Below are 18,248 nucleotides of genomic sequence, written 5' to 3' on the forward strand. Positions count from 1 at the left end.
AAGCACAAGCGTTCACAGTAAAAATAGAGATAGTGGGCCACACCAGATTTTTAAAACTTTTATGCTTCGAAGGGGACTATCAAGAAAGTGGAAAGACAAACCATAGAATGGGAGAAAATATTTGCAAATTACGTTTCTCGTAAGGAACTTGTATCTAGAATATATAAAAGAACTCATGTAGCTCAGCAGTTTTTAATTTTAATTTTTTCAGTTGTTCATTTTAAAAAATATTCATTTTCTTTTTATAAGTAGAAGAGCTGGGGTGCAGGCCAGAGGTGCGGGGGGGTGAAAGGACTCAACAGAGACAGAGTGGGGAGCAGAACAGGCAGATCTACTGAAATACACTGCTGAGGGGAGCAGCGGGCGAGACAGGAGAGGTCTGCTGCACTCTGGCTGGGGATTGAACTCAGGTCATAGTGGTGATAGTGCTGACACTAAACTCCTAGGCCACCAGGGGAGTCCATAGCTCTACAATTAAAAAGATAACCAACCCAAACTTAAAGGAAAAAAAAGAAGGCAAGGATCTCAGTACACGTGACTTCAGAGAAGTCATATAAATGGCCGACGAGCATGTGGAAAGATGTCCGAGTCTCTGTCATCAGGGAAATGCACTTCCCTGCAATTCCCCACAACCATAATGAGGTACAATTTCATACCCACTAGAACGGCTATCATCAAAATGACACAAGATGAGGATGTGTAGAAATTTGCACGCCCATGTATGGCTGGAGGGATTATAACATGGTACAACCACTGTGGAAAACAGCCTGCCACGCCCTCTGAAGGTTAATGCAGTGTTACTCTATGGCCCAGCAATTCTAGGCAAAGATTGTAGATGTTCATAGTGGCTGGATTCATAATGGCCAGAAGGTGGAAACAATACAAAATTTCAACACATAAATGAATGTTATGCAAAATAAGGCTTGTCCATCTAGTCAAATATTATTTGGTCATGGACTAGGGATAAATGTCACAATATGGATGAACCTTGAAAATGTTATGCTAAGAAAGAACTCTTTCATAAAACAGCACATCAAGTATGATTTCGTTTATGTGAAATGTCCAGAATAGTAAGACCTGTAGACTCAGTGTAGATTAGGGGTCACCCGAGGGCTGGGAAGGTTGCAAATAGAGAGTGCCTGAGGGGTACAGTGCTTCTCTTTGGGATCATAACAGTGTCCTAAAATTAATTGTAATGGAGGTTGTACAACTCTGTGAATATACTAAAAAAACTTTGAATTGTAAGCTTTAATTGTGCAAATTTATGATGTCAATTTATCTCAAAAAAGCTAAAAATAAGTTAAAAATAAGAGGTTTGATTATACATTCTTTACATCAAATAAAATTCTGTATACACAGATTAAAATCTTTCTCCCTTAGCTCCTCCCTTGGCTTAAAATATGAACCCATCATAGTTCATAGTTCATAGTTCCTCTGCTGATGGGAAAGTTAGGGTGTGTCTAGGCTTTGTTTTAATAAATGGCCTTGCAATTAGTAACCTCTTCTGAAGGTCACGCTATAGTTGGGAAATTGAAGGTGCAAGCAGAATACATTTATAGACTGAATGGCATTTAAGAAGATGGTGTAGGGTTGACGGAGGCAAAAAAGAGTGGTCATTCCCCTCCACACTATTTTTTTTTTAAGATTTATTTATTCATGCATACAACAACTGGGGTGCAGGCCAGATGTGCGGTAGGGTGAGAGGATTCACCAGAGACAGAGTGGGGAGCAGAACAGGTAGATCGACTAAAATACACTGTTGAGGGGAGCAGAGGGTGAGAGAGGAGAGGTCTGCCACGCCATGTGGGTATCTTTCCAACAGGCCGGGCTCAAACCTGTGCTGCAGAGGCTGTGGACAGCTTCACAGCACTGCATTAAACTGCCTGCACCACCAGGGAGGCCCTCCCTTCCACTTTTTGTTTTATTTCTGTATCCAGCTGGAGCTGCCTGTCTTTTTGCTCCCATCACTCAGCGATCTTCATGTTATTAGTCAAACTTCTGTTTTTGGCAAAGAAAATTTGTTTTTCCCAAACTCGTCCATGTCATATGGCGTAAAATGGTAGTAACTGTGCAAAAATTTCGTAGTGGGGGTTAGCCTTCAAGGTTATTTCTGAAGGATCAGCTTAATTTATAAATATTAAAATCAAAATACCTCAGGAATGCATTTCCCTCATTGGGGTGAAAGGATATTTATAACTTGCTTTTTATCATTCTAGGAAATCATGTCATTATCAAAACACACGGATGCACACGCCATCTGCATCCTCTTCTAACATATGATCATTCGGAGGACTTTGTCCATTTGACCTCTGCTTTGCTCCTGCAGACTTAGGGAGGGATAGACTCGTTATCTGTGCCCTGGCTGATGCCCGGCACTAAAAGTTACGCCTTGGAATGTGCCTTGAGGGCATGAACCACATACTCCTTGTTATATGAAGACTTGGTTTTGCCGAGGGGTGCAGCTACCTGCTGTGTGCCTTTGCTTTTTGCAGAAAAGGAACTTGTGTTCTCTTTCCTTCTTTTATAACTTCTATTATTTTTTTCTACCATTGCTGTTGTATTTTATGAGCTTTTAAACCAATTCTTCAGTCCGGTTACCTTTGTTTCTTATTGTTAGGGTTAGGGCCCTTGAGAGAAAGTTAGTGCCCCTGATCTTTTGGTTACTTATTAGCCCCTTATTTAGGATACTATTAGATGCTACCACAAATATCCAAAAGAAATAGACAGACAGACAGGCAGATAGATAGGCAGATGCCAGCCAGGTGAGTAGCCCAGGTGAGACCAGGCTGGCAGCGCCAAGCCCATTGGGCAGACCACTGTGGTGATTCAGACTACTGTGGAGGCTGAGCTGGGGGGCAGTGGGTGAGTGCACAGAAAGCCCTAGAAGAGAGCCATGGTAAGCCTGGACCTGGCTCTTGGTCTTGACTGCTGGTTCTGTCTCTGCAGTGCTCCACCGGAACGCTGGATTACATCCTTCAGCGCTGCCAGTTGGGTCTGCAGAATATTCGTGATGAAGCGGACAATGGTGATGTCTCTTTGAAGTCCTTGGAGCCTGCAGTTCTGAAACAAGGAGAAGACATCCACAACGAGGTGAGCACGTTCATGAACATGAAGGGGCAGAGCTTCCATCCCACTTGAAAGTGGGCGAGTTCACCTGCTGTAATTTCATGTGGGTCTAAGACATGAGCCGCTCAGTTGGAGACAAAGGATACCTTGTTGATGGCAGTTATGGCCAGAGGATCAGATTTTATGTGCCTCTTCTCCAAGCCTCTGTCTCTGCAGGGTAAGCAAAACAGGCCAGGAAATATAGAAGCGGAACCTGCGCTTAAGGGACCCTGAATCTTTTATAGTAGGTAGCAAGCATGAGGCTTCGTCTTCCAAGTCTGTTAACAAATCTGCCCTTTGTTCTGAAGGGAGAAACTATCTTCCAAGACTGTTTTCTATATGACTGTCCTTGCGACTCTGTGAAATTCCACAATCTCTGGAACCACAGGTGAAGACCCTCTGCCTTCCAGGGAAACACTTGTCATGTCTGCAGCTAAGCTGAACCCAGGCCTGGCTTTCTGCCTTCATTGTGCCTGACCAGGGCTCCACATTTCCTCTCATCAGCTCTTGCTCACGATGTTGCTAATAGCTAGCACCGCAGGGAAGACAAGCTTTGTGCCCTGGTGACCTGACTAAATTAGACTTGGGAGTAAAATTAAGTCTTTTTCCGTACTGGCAGTCAAGAAATTCTAATCTGGAAATGTGATTCCATCCTTCTCTAAAAACCTCAAGGTTTTAGGAGTTGGGCTGACTGAACCGGTTGTTCCCTTTAACAGGCCCATGGGCTGTTCACCCCCCTGCCTTTCCTGGTTTTCATCTGTGACTAACTCTATGGTTTTCTTATGATCAATGGACGGGGGAGATCTGTGAAATTACACTGTTTATATCCAGCAGAATATAAACATTCGGACCCATCTGCTTCAGAAAGTGGCTATCAGCCTTGGGCATTGTGTGTGTTGGGACGTGGGGCAGAGCTGGGTGAGAAACCTTAGCTCCTTGAGTCCAGACTAGGGTTGAACCAGGATGAAGCCCTGGTTGGAGAGAGCTATCTGCAATCTCAATAGAATGTGTGCCAGTCTTCTGCACACCTGCCCCCCACCTCCTCCATCTTCGATTCTTCAAGGCCATCTCCTCAGTGTCAGAATTAATTCCACATGTCTGGACACACTGTTAAATACTGGTCTTGTGCATACAAGCTGGCCTGTGTTGAACACTTGCCCGCTCACTCTCTGCTGTGTCCTGTTGTTAAACGGAAGCCCATGTGACTGCAAGAGTGACCCTGGCTCTTACTGTGTGTGTGTAGAAGAGCTGGGGTGCAGGCTAGAGGTGCGGGGGTGGGTGGGGGTGAGAGGATTCAGCAGAGACAGAGTGGGGAACAGAAAAGGTGGATCTACCAAAATATGCTGCTGAGGGGAGCAGCCGATGAGACAGGAGAGGTCTGCTGTGCCATGTGGGTAGCTCCCTGGCCAGGGATCAAACTCAGGCCTCAGTGGTGACAGTGCTGAGACTTAGCCCAGAGGCCACCAGGGAGGCCCTGTGTATTTTCCTTGTTCCTAAAGGCCTTGTGGCTTTGCTGGACAAGTTACAGGATGAAGCCCTGGTTGGAACTAAGTACCTTAAGATTTTTATTCTTGATGGAAGGTGCTTAGGCAAGACTTTGTCTACCTTTAAGCAGCATCTTCCTCTGTGTTGTTTAAGTACACTGTTTTGCTTCTCAAAAATAATAAAATGGGAATTCAGCCTTTTTACCTAGCCAGTAAATTTCCCCTAGAATAGTGTGTTATTTGATGTGACTGGCTCTCGTTCTGTTCTGATGAGACCTGCTCTTTCCTAAGAACTCCTGTCCAGGCACCTTCACAGCCTAATGCTGCAGACTGGGCTTTAGCACCTTGTGCTGGTCTAAGGTCATCCTCATCCTCCTTGAAATAACTTATTTTGCTTATTCCAGTGAGAGGTGAACCCCCATGGGCATATTTACCCATGACTGAGGGACCACATGAGGTCTCCAGAGCAGAGGAGAAGCAGGCGACCCTCGGCTTACCTGCAAGGGCGACAGAGCTGCAAGGGCGGCAGGGTGATGTAGCGGCCTTGAAGAATGAGGCTGAGCTTTGATCCCTAATTCTGAGTGCCCAGTGACTAAGACTCAGGGAGGAGGGTGAATTTTCTTCTCCTCCTTCATACAAAACCTAGTCATTTCCAGGAGAAACTCTTTTCTTGATCGATCTCCTTTTTGACTATTCCAGGGAGAAGGCAATGCAGTTAAGGTCACAGAGAAGGTTTCGGGGTCACAGCTCTGAAACTCACACTGTTGTGGACGTGTTTTCAGTTGTCTCTGATGACTCAGAAGGCCCTTCAAGGCCCTGCGTGCCCGTGCGCCCTCTGACCCTGTGGGCTCACTTACCTTTGTGCTATAATTGCTCAGAAGATCGAAGGGTGGTGAATCTAGAAAGTGCGAGTCCACAGTCTGCAGGTTTGGTCAACAAGCTTCATGACTCTGCATACCAGCAACCTGTGGTGGGGCCAGGGAACGACCCTCCCACAGGGGCAGCTGGCGCCTCCCTGTGGGGGTTCCCTTCTGGAGGAGGGGCGCAGACCCTCCTGTCACAGTTAGAGCTTTATCGGTTGGACAGTGGTTAGGTTTGTTGTTTTTCTTTTTTTAGCCTTGAAATAATAGGGCTTCCTCTCTGCTCTGAATTTTGACCTTCACCTTGCGCCATTCCTTTCTCGTCCCCAGAGTTTAGGAGTTAAAAAATGTTTTTGTTTGCTTTTTAGTTTTGGTGGTAACACAAACTCTGAATCAAGCAGCTGGAAACATTTTCTGCTTCCTTGATTAATTTAAGAAAGGAGCCAACTTCTTCTCTTGGCAAGGGGGCAGTGGGTGAGGGTGGCGTTCGATTCAAGTCCTGTAATAGATTTCGCCTGCAACATGGAAATGAAAAAGGCGGCTTACGGACTCGAGGGAAACGTATGCCAGTGGGTTTGATGCCCCCAGAGAATGTGTCCCGTGGGAAGTACGTCAACTCGTGAATGAAACTCAGCAGGGAGCAAGTTTTCAGTGTTGAACTTTTCAGACTGGCCTCAGTGCAAAAGGGTTGGACATGAGTCGATTTGAATGTTAAGACTTTTCCTGCTCAGAAAATTTCATAAGACGGGGAGATCCTTGAAGACAATAAGTTCTAGGCCTGTGGCCTTGTTCAGTTTATCTTCTTAGCATCTAGAAAGTGGCTGGCAAGTAGGCCTTTCATTATTAACCCACTTAATCCACACCACAAGCCTATGTAGTTATTATATAATTATCCTTATTTTACAGAGGACATAGCTATTCAGGAGCCGAGCACAGTTTGGAACTGACTCCAGAGGACTTATTTTTATCTGTGACTCTGTTTGTCTCAAAAGAGAGCTGGACCTTGGAGGAGAAAGATGGCATCATGATTTATGATAATGGACAGGGTTCAATTCTCTGCTCTCTAGTCTGATAGCAAAATCTGCCAGGTACCCCTTTCATTGCTTCTGTGTTTTAATCCACTGGAGTCCAGACTCTGGGGTTCCCCGTTAGGGTGAGTGAAGTGTTTATATGTGGTAATCTATTCTATTTCCTGGTGTACCTGTACCATGGATACCAAGACTTATATGCCTTGTCAGTGGTTATAACCAGCTCAAAGATAAAAAGACTCTTTAAAATCTTTGCAACCCTCTGTATCATAGATCATGATGCTTTGCCAATAGGCCTTTCCTATAGTGTGAACGGATTTCATGTGAAATCTATTAAAAAGAGTTTTTTTTTTCTTGTTGCAAATAATCTTGTTTAACTCGTATCTTGACAGAAGTTGAACTACACTTGTATTCGATCTCCTTTCAAAGCAATCAGGTTTACTTCTGTTAACCATTGTCTTTAATACCGCAGATGAAGTTCAGCAAGTATTGTCTTAATATTGTCTACATTCCTTTTTTTTTGTTTAAACAGCTTTAACTGAAATCAGTTCTACATATCAAACAAACATTTAGTTAATGTAAACTAAAACCCTTTCATATAACTTGGTGTTCTCAGGTTAGTTATTTGAGCCATTTTCACCATTGTTAAATCTTCACAAGTTGCTTTTGTTTGCCTCATGAAAGTTCAATATGGATAAACAAACAAAAAAAATTCTTTGTGGTAACAGGTGAAGATTATAATGGCTCTGGGTCTGTATATGGAACATGATTACCTTAGCAAAGCCAGTTGACCCAACATTAAGTTGTGAAAGTTCTACATTTTTTTTTTTTTTTAGAGGGCAAAGTTAAAAAGAGTTTTGGGAATAAGCGGAAATTGTACTTTGATGGAAAAATTTGATTTTCAAGTTGAAGATGTGTGATAGAAGACTTAGAAAACAGGAAACAATTTATTTCTCCTAGGATTTATTCTGATTTTTATCTACATATGTTGGACTCATTTCACTTTCCAGGCACAGAAAACGTTGATTGATTTACATACTATGGACTTCAGGAATAGTTTGATCAAGAGTCAGTTGATGTCACCAGGACCTGGTTTTTAGCTGTCATGAACGTTGCCTGTATTCTTCCAATCTGGGGCCAGAGTGGTTGCAGTGTTCTCTTCCAGTGCCTTGTGACAGTCTCAAGATTTACTCTGCAAACATGCTTATCCCCTTCCAACTCAATTCTCTGACTAGTCCAATTATGGACTGATTGGCTCGGATTTGAGTAGAACTTTTCTCTATGGTATTGAGCTCGACTCCACCCAGACTCTGGACTGAGACTGGGGAAGGGGATGAAGGAATTTTGTTAGAATTGGAGAAAGAATACTAATGAGGCAAATCATTGAAGTTTGAATAGCAGGCTCGTAGGAAGGAAAATAAGTTATTACCTATTACGTACCTATTGTTCTTTGCCCTGAGTTGAGAAGTGAGAATTTGAATGCTGCTGTAGAATTAGTGTATTTTGTATTGTTCATATTGTTTAGCTATATGGATTGCGATGATCATCAGCTCCCCTTGGCCCATGGGTAAATTCTTTCTTGTAATCTAAGAAACATAAAACTGATACCTCCTAATATGTATCTGTGTTTGACTCTTAATATTAGTCTTCAATAAAGGTGCTTAATAAAAAATATAATTTGTTGTTTTTATCCCATCATACATAGTACAGGCTGCTCTCCGTATACTCTAGGAGCTCAGTATTTTTTTTTTATTGTTGATTGACTTATAGTTTCCTCATGTCTGACTAGTAAATGTGATTGAAAACCCATCTCCAGCCTGAACTGGATTATCTTTCTAAAAAGGACCTCAGCTCTAAGACTACTATTTTCTTGGCTTTGCAAAAATGCTCTGGAGACTCCAGGTTATATTGGGAATTGGTTAGGCTGAGCTTTTCACACATTCTCTCCACCCTATGGCTATTAAGTTACTGGAGGAGAATTGATTGATGAAGTTATTGTCCTTGATTGTCTATCACAAGGTCATTATTACACTGCTTTATCTTTCTCGTCCGCAGGTTGAGTTTGAGTGGCTGAGACAGTTTTGGTTTCAAGGCAATCGATACAGAAAGTGCACTGATTTTTGGTGTCAACCCATGACTCAACTGGAAGAACAGTGGAAGAAGATGGAAGTTGTGGTAAGTACCTGAGGTCTGGGGCTTTGTGCTATTTAAACCCTCTGCTGCCTGGTTTGCATAGGCAAATGCATATTTGTTTATTCTAAATTATTGAGGTTGGCTATTCTTGGTTAGGTGATGGGAAGGACCAAGATTTTGTCAGTACATCCTTACTTCGGTGCAATGAGCATTTTCTCCCTCCATTCCCTTACTGTGAGGGAACGTGCTAGAATATGCTGGGAAGTCACGACAGGGGAGAGCAATAGGACAACACTATCTAAAAGTGGTTTGCATTCTATAGATGCAGCGGGCCCTATTCTATGGGTTTTCCCTCTTTAACACTTTTAAGATTCTCTAGCAGTCCTATGAGGTGCAGAAGCTGTAAGGAGTCTTAATTTATAGATGTGAAAACTGAGACACAGAGAAGTAAATGCCTTGCACTTAGTGTCATGGAGTACGTGGCTGAGCAAGATTGAGACCCAGGCATTCTGGCTCTTTAGCCCGTGCTCTTAACCACTACATTCAGTTTCACAAGGAGAGAAATATGACTACAACCAGGTGTTACATTAATTAAAATGAAATCTTGTTATAGAGATGAAAAAGTGAAAGCCACAGCCCAGAGCAGGGAGTCTTAGTTCAGACCGCTGGATCTGGGACTCTCGTGAAACAGCACAGGTAGCTTCTGGGGACTTTAGATGGGAAAGTGGGGCTGTAGAGGGCATTTGGAGAGGAACATGAGGCCCCAGGAAATGCAAGAACAAGATCAGAAATGGCGAGGTTACAGGGCAACCAGAGCAAGGAATTTGGGGGCTTCAAGTTGAGGCCACTGGGAGGTGTTGAATTAAGCCTGCATTTAAATAACAATAATGAGAGTAAATATGTGATATTTATTAATTGCAGGACACTGTTCTAAGTGTTTTTATATATGACTTACTTAATTTTTATGACAAGCCCATAACGTAGGTGTTATTGTCCCCCTTTTTGCAAATTCAGGTGACTGGGACACAAAAGGTTCACATAAGTTCTTCAAGGTCATGCAGCCACAAAGGGGGGGAGTGGGGATTTGAACGCCCCCAAACAGTTGGATTTGGAAGGCAGTGGACAAGTGATTAAAGCCAGCTTGAGTCTGGGGAGAGGACTGTTGCACGGATTTGAAATGTGCTGGAGCGATGAACCCGTGTGCAAACATGGGCAGCGATTGCTAATCTCTGTTTTATAATAATGAAAATAACGAGTCGTAACCCTAAGGGGCCCCGGTCAGAAAGCCTGGGTCGGAATCCACAAGTCCTGTTTTCCACACCTCTCCTCCGATTTTTTAAGCCAGGTCATTCCATATATCTAAGGCAGGAAATGATAATCCTCTTCATGTATTAATAGTATCACAAAAAGTGGATTTCTCCAAAGACCCGAATCACCGCAGAACTGAACATTGTAAAGCTGAGCGGGAGGTGATGAAAAGCCTGGGCCTAAGTCTCTTTAGTGAGTTTCCAAAAGTAACCTGTGGAGAATCTGCTCTGTGTTTCTGGGATGTATAGGAAAAGGCAGCTTCGATTTCAGGGGATTTGTTTGCACTGTGACATTCTGATTTTGTTCATTTACATAACGAGTTAGCACCTCATTGGCATGGCTTCAGGATGGGAACTCAGCAACTCCACCAACTAGAGTTGACAAATAAGAAAGGAACCCATTGATTTCGTAAAACAAATTATTTTGAATTGCTTTTGTTCAAAGGTTTTTTTCTTTTTCTTTTTTTTTTTTAAAGTGAAACCTGGCCATGTTCATTATGGATTCCTTTAAAAGACTGAGTTATGTGTTGTGTTTTTTTTCCATCTGGTGGCGATGGCACATTCGTGGGATGGAAAATCTTCTATTTACTTTGTAACTCTTGTGTAAGAAACACTAAAAAGAAGAGCAATCTTGGGAATTCTCCAGAGCCGGTTTCCTTGCAGTTGGTGTGGCATTACTAAGTGTTCTGCGTGAAATCAATGGCTGCAGTGTCTCTTCTCAGCAGCCTCAGGACGATCGTTATCAGCCGAGTGCAGGTTCTGGCCAAGATAAAAGAATGGTGCTTCCAAATTAAATTCAAGCGTTGCTTCAAGCCTTTCTCAATGACTTTTAACAAATTCATAATAATTTATTTTGAGATCGAAGAGAATAATCGTTGGAAGGTCTGTGGTTCTCTGGCTCTGTCTGAGCACTGCCATCTGGCATGTGCGGGCTTGGGGTGAAATTCCTGCTGGGCACCGGCCCACCCCCTCGCTTTCCAGTCGCCGGCAGTAGGGGGCAATGTTGAGCTACCAGTTCGAGGCCCCAAGATGCTAGTCCTTCTGGAAAATGCATGCAAATCTACCATTAACTGTCAAGAATTATCCCTGTTGCTTCAAGTTAGCTGTAATCTCCAAGATTTCATAACACAGGAAATCAGTTGTGGGTTAACAAATTCAACAGCAATTTAACATAAAAAGCGCAGTGTTTGGTGCACATTTGGATTCTATAGAATTAGACTAATCTAAACAGCGTTTCTGAATGTATTCACTTTGTTTCCAGGGGATATATTCCTCAAAATTATTATCGCTTTAGACAAATGATTCTTCTTTATCTCTATCCTTTTTGGAATCGTAAAACCACGTGCGCGTTCTGGAAAGACTTCTCTAATTAATGGGTTTTGTCTGTTCTGCTACGTCGCATCGATCTCTTTTGGCAAGAAAATAAAACAAAAAACCCCAGGCGATACGTACATTACTTTTCACCTTTTGCTTATGAGTAAAGCCACCTTTGACAGCCCTTGTACCAGGGAAGAGACTTGTGTTGTAATTTCTCTCCGTCTTTGTGTTATTTTTTTCACCTTGTGGTTGGAAGGTGTAACCTCAGGTAGGCTCTAGAAGAAGAATGGAAAATGAGCTTTGAAATCACATTTCTTCCATTACTGGTAATTGCTTCACATGTCATAACCAGTCACATATTTCAAAAAGTTTAGTCAGCTGTCTCTAAAACTCCACTACCCTCCATTTCCCATGCCCTGTTCCAGCAAGCACCGTTTTTATCACGCTGTTTATTCTTGCCGGTTCTCTCCCCGAGGATACTTTTACTTTGTGCCTTGCTCTTGTGATGTAAATGTTAAACCTTATATTTGAATGACATTCTGATAAAATATCACATTTTCCCTGAATATTACCTCGTGAATTTATGAGCCGTTCAGCCCAAAGCAACATAACCCTTTCTCATAACCCAGGAATTTAGCCTAGCCTCTCCTCTCATCTCTGCTCCCCACTCAGGAAGGCATTATAATACGCTAACACTCTTCAAATATTTGTACAGTATTTTGTTTTATTTTTAAAAACCAGCCCACCGCCGTACATCTAAGATTAGCATATTATGAGGCGACCCTTCAGGGTACGAAAGAGTTACCCTTTGAAAGAAGCTTTCCAAGCTTTGCTTTCTGGGTAAAGAAAATATGAAAAGCCGAAGTCTCCTGTGAGGCGAGGCAGGCTGCCGTGGCCAGAGATTCAGTGGATAGGCTGCTCGTCTCTTAGGGCCCAGTATCATGCTTTGCAAAACTGACATTTATTTTACCTATAAAAATGTTTTAACGCTATCAAAATTCACAGCGATCCAGCAAAGAATGCTAGGTGTGCTGTTCTCTATATTGATGACATTTCTTCATTTCCTTTGGCACCTTAAAAAAAGGCCCATTTGGTATAATCCAAGGGAATGTGCTAGGACAGTTTCCAGAGTAAATATTTCCAGAAGTAATGATGATTTATGTTTCTGAAGAGAAATTTCTTCTTGTTCTTCTCACTGCTTTCTTCCTGAAGGATCGGAGTGCACCCCAGTCTGTGACTGTTTTGACTTGCATTTCCTATCGGAGAGTCCCTCCCTGGGGTAGCCTGGACGTGGCAGTTGGCCTTAATCACCCTATTGACTCTAGTGGGAAGCAGCCAAGACGGGATTATTTTAATGTATCCGTTTTGAAACAGTGTAAAACACAACATATAATTATGTTAGGTAAGCTATAGGCTACATTTAATTCTACCCATTTATGTTAAAACTTGGCACAGGAGAGCAGAGGGATGTGGAAAACGAGTAGGTGTTTTATTGAACGCTGTTACCAGTTTCTTGTTGTGAAAGTTTTAAGAGAGAAGTGTACTTAAGAATGTCAAGGTTGTGCTTTATAAGTTAGTTGTAATAGTTTAATTTCAAGATGAGTCATGCCTTTTCCCTTGTCATCCGGGCCTGCGTAAATCACCCGGGGAGCCCCTGCCAGGAGCCCGTTCTCTGCTGTCTGGTGGAGCCCTTCTTAGTGGGGGTGGCGCAGTCGTGGGGCTGACTGAGCCTGCCCGCCCTCCCCTTATTTGTTTTTGGAGAGATTAATGTAGCTATCATCACAGAGCTCTAGATGAAATTCTTTGTAACTAAATAAGAGGACCGAGGCTGCTTTTTCATATACTATAATATATGAATATATATTATATGATATAATATATGCTATAATATATCCTGGGTATCCAGGTGTTTGCGATCATCATGTATTTCAGTTGGCTAAACTCATTTTATCCTTTCTTCTAGGATTAAAGGGTTTTGGATGTATGAGGACAAAGGTGGGATAAATATAAATATTAATTTCTTGTTCGTATCGGTGTTGAATTCACCAACTATCTTTATGTGTGTACGTGTGTAAATATATATCCCTACTCTTCGTATTAGTGTATACATTAAATTACACCTGCTCACACATTCCTGTCTTCCATTTTGAGAGTTAGCATTTCTGATCTAAGAGCAGAATATCTTAGAGTCATTCAGGATCTGGTGGAAGTGGTCCAGTGGTTTTAAGTTAAAATTTAAATTCCCTTTTCTCTTTTCTCTTTTTTGACTGGTACAGTGCTGAGTTGCTCAGGATAAGCACGGATTGGAGGCAGGGAGGTATTCATAAGTCCCCAATAATTCAAATTCTGGAACAGGTATGCAGACACCAAGTTTTCGGGCCTCTTTGTTTAGGTTTGGAAATTTGAAAAAAAGAGAAAAATGTCCCTTTTTGCTACAGTGACTTAAAATGCTCACATTTTTATTATTATCTTTAATATTGTCACTCAAGGTGGGTTCTTCCCTTCTCTTCCCTACCCACCTACCCACCCACTGCAGTTTTCCACAGCTGTATTATTCTGTTTGGAGCAAAATATCTGGGGGGAAAGGGTATGGGTAATTTAGCAATGAATTTCTTAAGAGGTTTTCATTCTATCTTTGATTGACTTCTGAATTTTGCTTAGAGTTTTCCTTTTTTTCCTCCTTAGTTGCTATAGACAGTAATAAATTTTAAAAAAGCGTTGTGTATCCTGTCTTTTTGGGAAGAAATTTACAATTCCAAGAGAATGCAGGCTTAAGCCTCAGAAGCAGAATGTGCATCGAAAGCACAAAGGGCTGTGTTTATGATTCTCTTTGAAGTGTTTTTGCAACTGGATAAGGAAAATTTTAGAAACCGTCTGATAGTGTTCAGGGTAAATACTTAAACCCCTTTAGAGAATTTCACACACAGATACTGTGCAGCAGAAAAAAGGGATACTTATGTTTCTTAAAGCTGCTACAGCCTCCAGCTTTGTACTTAAAGACAGAGGTGTTGAATAGAATTCTACTGAGGATACATCCGGTGACAATATCTCCAGGAACATCAGAGCAAAGCAGTGGGTAGGACTTTCTGTCTTTAACCCTTACATGAGCCGGGCGAGTTGAGCTTTATTGGTCCTGAGAACTGGGACAGAGCTGTGACATCCCAGGAATGTTAAGAGGACCCGCCCTCTGTCTCTACCCTGCACCCCACAGGAGCCAGGAGAAAAATGCTGGAGGTGATGAGACAGCAAGTTCCAAGTGGAAAGTTCCAAATGGAAGCCTGGGCGCCTTGCTCATTCATCTCTTGTGTGTGTTAGTTTCTCAGGGAAACTGAGCAGAACTACCGAGGCTCCTACTTAAGGCTTTGCTTCACAGGCTTTTGGCAGATGTTGCTGGTCTTTGTTTAGTGTACGCTCACGTTCAGGAGCACACACACATTTCACAAACGTCCTCTCTATTGAAAAGATAGGCAGATTCTACTGTTTTAATCATTTTCATGACATCAGAGGGCCCACTGGAATGCTGGGGCAGCCTTGGCTGCTGGAACCGAGTTTGGGGTCACTTGACTGGCAAACCATCATCGCATTTCAGATGTGGATTCAGAGAACCTGGGATCAGGTTGGGGGGTCTGGAGTTTGCATTTTTTTCCAGGAAAAGATCCGGGGCATGAAATGCATACTTTATCTCCACTATTTTTTTGGTGTGAATGGAGGCGCATTAATGTAACAGGGCATGCCGTTCAACTCTAGTCTGTCATTTATTTTATTATAAATATATTTGAAATATTCTAGAAGAATCTCAGTCTAGAAGGATGAATTTATATATTTGGGAAAAAACCAAACAGCAGACCTAGAGATTTGAAAGGGAAGCAAGATTGCCAAAGGCTGGGTGCTAATGGTTGGGGATATTAATCAAGATTTTACCATCTTTCTTTCTAAGCTGGTTAATGAATGGTTCCTACAACTGTTACCTTCTGGGGGAGAATTGTTATGATGATCAAATGAGAAAGTTTGTAAAATGTAAAATAGTATCTACATGCAAGGCATTGCCCGAGGTGATTTTTAGAAAAAAGTGTAAATGAACGTTTCAGCCTGGGAACCCTAACTTAGAGGCCCTTTGACTGAGTCTTCCTTAGTGACAGCATCCTACCCCTTTTCTGTATTTCCTTTACTCTACAACTGGGGTCTGTCCTGGACCTAAAGGGATTCACAATCGTTTGGGGCTCATTGCTTCTCTGGTAATTTTTCTGCTCCACCGTGGGCTAAATACTTTGGGAGACTGGGCTGGGAATCTTTCCATATTTTGCAAAAATGTCTCCATGGAAAAATGTGCTACAAGTGCCAAAACTGACTTACCCAGGAGCCCTGGGAACACATTAGTCGGCTCTTCCTTGCATTAAGGGCAACCTCACTATCATCCTGTTCCCTTCCCCTTGACATCTGCAAAAGAATGACCCTTTTTTAAGCCAAAAGAAACTGTGCTGTGTTGCCTTTTCAGTATTCCTGAAAGCATCTCTGTGATCGTTTATAGAGGATATTCTTAGCACCAGATTTTCCCAAATGCGTAAATTATGATGGAGTTTTTGTATTTTCTCCATATGATCTCAGCCCATCTGGAACCACCTGTGACAAACTCATGTGTAAATTTTTCCTTGATGTGTATAAAAATCTCAGATAATCTCCAACTTGTTTTTGACTGATAGGCAAAATTAACCTTCAAATAAAAATGTGGAGTATTACGGCAGGATTCTAAATTAATTTCCGGTGTTTCAGACATACTTGCTTTGGTTATAAAGACTCGGAACAGGTGGTAGCTTGATAATGTATATTCCTCTTACTTGAAAATTATTAATTTAAATGAGCAATTATGAAATAGCCAGAATTATGCATCAGATCTTCTTTAACAGATGTTGGGGGATTAAGAGAGTTTGTACCTTAATATCATAACTTTTCATACATGAACAGTGATTTTTAATTTTTTTATTATTTATTTAAGATTTATTTATTTATGCATATAAGAGCTGGGGTACAGGCCAGAGGTGCAGGAGGGTGAGAGGATTCATCAGAGACAGAGCGGGGAACAGAACAGGCAGACTGATGAAATACACGGCTGAGGGGAGCAGTGGACAAGACAGACACAGAGGTCTGCTGTGCCATGTGGGTATCTCCCTGGCCGGCAGGGAATCGAGCCCGCACTGCAGAGGCTGTGGACAGCTTCACAGAGCTGCTCAACCTGCTGTGCCACTGCGGAGGCCCAGTTTTTATTAATATATGAAACTTATGGCATATGTCAGGGTCTTGTATTTTTGGGCTCCCCAGCAGTAATTGCGAGAAGTGAGGCTATATTCAACCATCTGTAATAAGTATCTCAAATTTAGCATATCTAAAACCAGGCTCTTGATTCCCGTAATTTCTCATACCTCTCTCCCCATATTACACAGTTCGGTGATTTTCACTGTCCACTTACCCAGTCTAACACCTCGAAGATCTCATAAGTTATCGGTGAATCCAGTTAGGTCTGTTTTCAAAATGTATTCATCATTTTGGTATGGACCACAGTTGTTTGTAGACATGGCCTTCCTGCTTCCACGACCCTCTGTCCTTTCTTGCCAGTGTTCTTTTAAAAGGCACCTCAGGCCATTCCACTCCCCTGGCCCAACCTTCCCTGCAGTGACCTGGTGCCCTTCCTTCCTTGCAGAGGGTCTCTCACTGTCAAGGTGCCTTGTCTTGCTCTGCTTCATCCCATACCATGCCCCATCCCTGACACTGTATTACGTACTCGTTTACTGTCTGCTTCTATCAACTTTGATCCCCAGGAGGGCAGGGGCTTTGCTTTATTCACTGTTATCCCCAGCTTCTAGGACAGGTCAGGTATACAGCAGGTACTCAAGAGTTGCTTGTTAAAAGTGAGTTGATGTGAATTCAGTGTTCCCACCCTGCCATTTCTTCACCCCCTATTCATCAGCCCGGTCCTTTTAAGTTCTTCTAAACTCTGTACATTTCCTGAAAATGTCAGCTTCTGCTTAACAGAAATATTATTTGGTAAGCTTTATTTTTAAACAAATATAATCTTCACAGCAGCACCCCAAACATCTTTACAATTAAAAAAATAGTATCAAGAGCATAGAATGCAGAAGAATGCCCTGTTTTATGCCTGTGCAAAGGTGGGGATACCTAGAAGACCCCATAACCACTACACACAACTTAGGCAAATATGAAAAATGTTTTTTTTTAAATGGAGCGACTTAAGTAACTTATTAGTTTCCTCCAGTAACAGTGCAGCTGAAACAGAATAACACCGTTCGTTGGCATCCCTTTGATTTTAGATTTCCCTATGCTGGAAAAACTTAATAGAGTAAAATTATCATAAAAGTAAATGAATTCGCCACCAAGACTGGAACTATTTATTACTTATTTTCAGAGTTAGAAGGGAAAGCTGCGTGCACTGGACAGGTTTTGGGCACAGAACTAGGGAAATCTCTGAGGAGTAAACTGACTTCCGCTAGACAAGCCGCAAACTGATTAAAATATTTATCATCCTTTGGGTATGCAATAGCTTTTGATGATGGAAGGCATATTAATATTCATCCTCGCTGCTTGTCTACACTTCAGACAGATCCAAGGAAGGGATGTTCAGATGACCAGTTTTCTTTCCTCACCAGGAGTCCTGGAGACCCAGTACAACTTGGAACCAAGAAATGCCTTGTGATGTGAGGGAGCTTTTCCTCTGGGGCTGGGGGTGGGGTACACCAGCCAGGAGAGACCTTTGGGCTGGAAAGCTTTAAAGGATTACTGCTTTCTCACAGGAAGTCTTTTCTAGAACAAAGGGGAAAGTTTGGTTGTAATTTTATAAGCAACAGAACTGCCGTTGCTCTGAGCCTGTGAGGCCAACTGGGCTTCTGGGGAAAGATGGTGGGGGGCTCCCTCTCAGCCTCACAAAGGATTCTGGAGGGAATGCAACTGGAGACTGAAGCTTCTTCACCTCATGTTTCTACTTCTCCCTACCTTTGTTGAGGA

General features: G+C 42.3%; 1 protein-coding gene across 3 annotated transcripts in view; it reads left to right on the forward strand.

Moving 5' to 3' along the window:
* FTO (FTO alpha-ketoglutarate dependent dioxygenase) overlaps positions 1-18,248 on the forward strand; it is a 331,157-nt gene that overhangs the window by 123,319 nt on the left and 189,590 nt on the right. For all 3 annotated transcript variants that reach the window (XM_054696876.1, XM_037515801.2, XM_037515803.2), the window contains exons 6-7: positions 2,947-3,090; positions 8,533-8,652. In XM_054696876.1, the coding sequence (XP_054552851.1) occupies positions 2,947-3,090; positions 8,533-8,652 (264 nt within the window). The remainder of the gene's footprint in view (positions 1-2,946; positions 3,091-8,532; positions 8,653-18,248) is intronic.

The sequence above is a fragment of the Talpa occidentalis genome, unplaced genomic scaffold (genome assembly GCF_014898055.3).
Source record: "Talpa occidentalis isolate TD23 unplaced genomic scaffold, MPIMG_talOcc4v2.1 talOcc4.17, whole genome shotgun sequence".
NCBI lineage: Eukaryota > Metazoa > Chordata > Mammalia > Eulipotyphla > Talpidae > Talpa > Talpa occidentalis.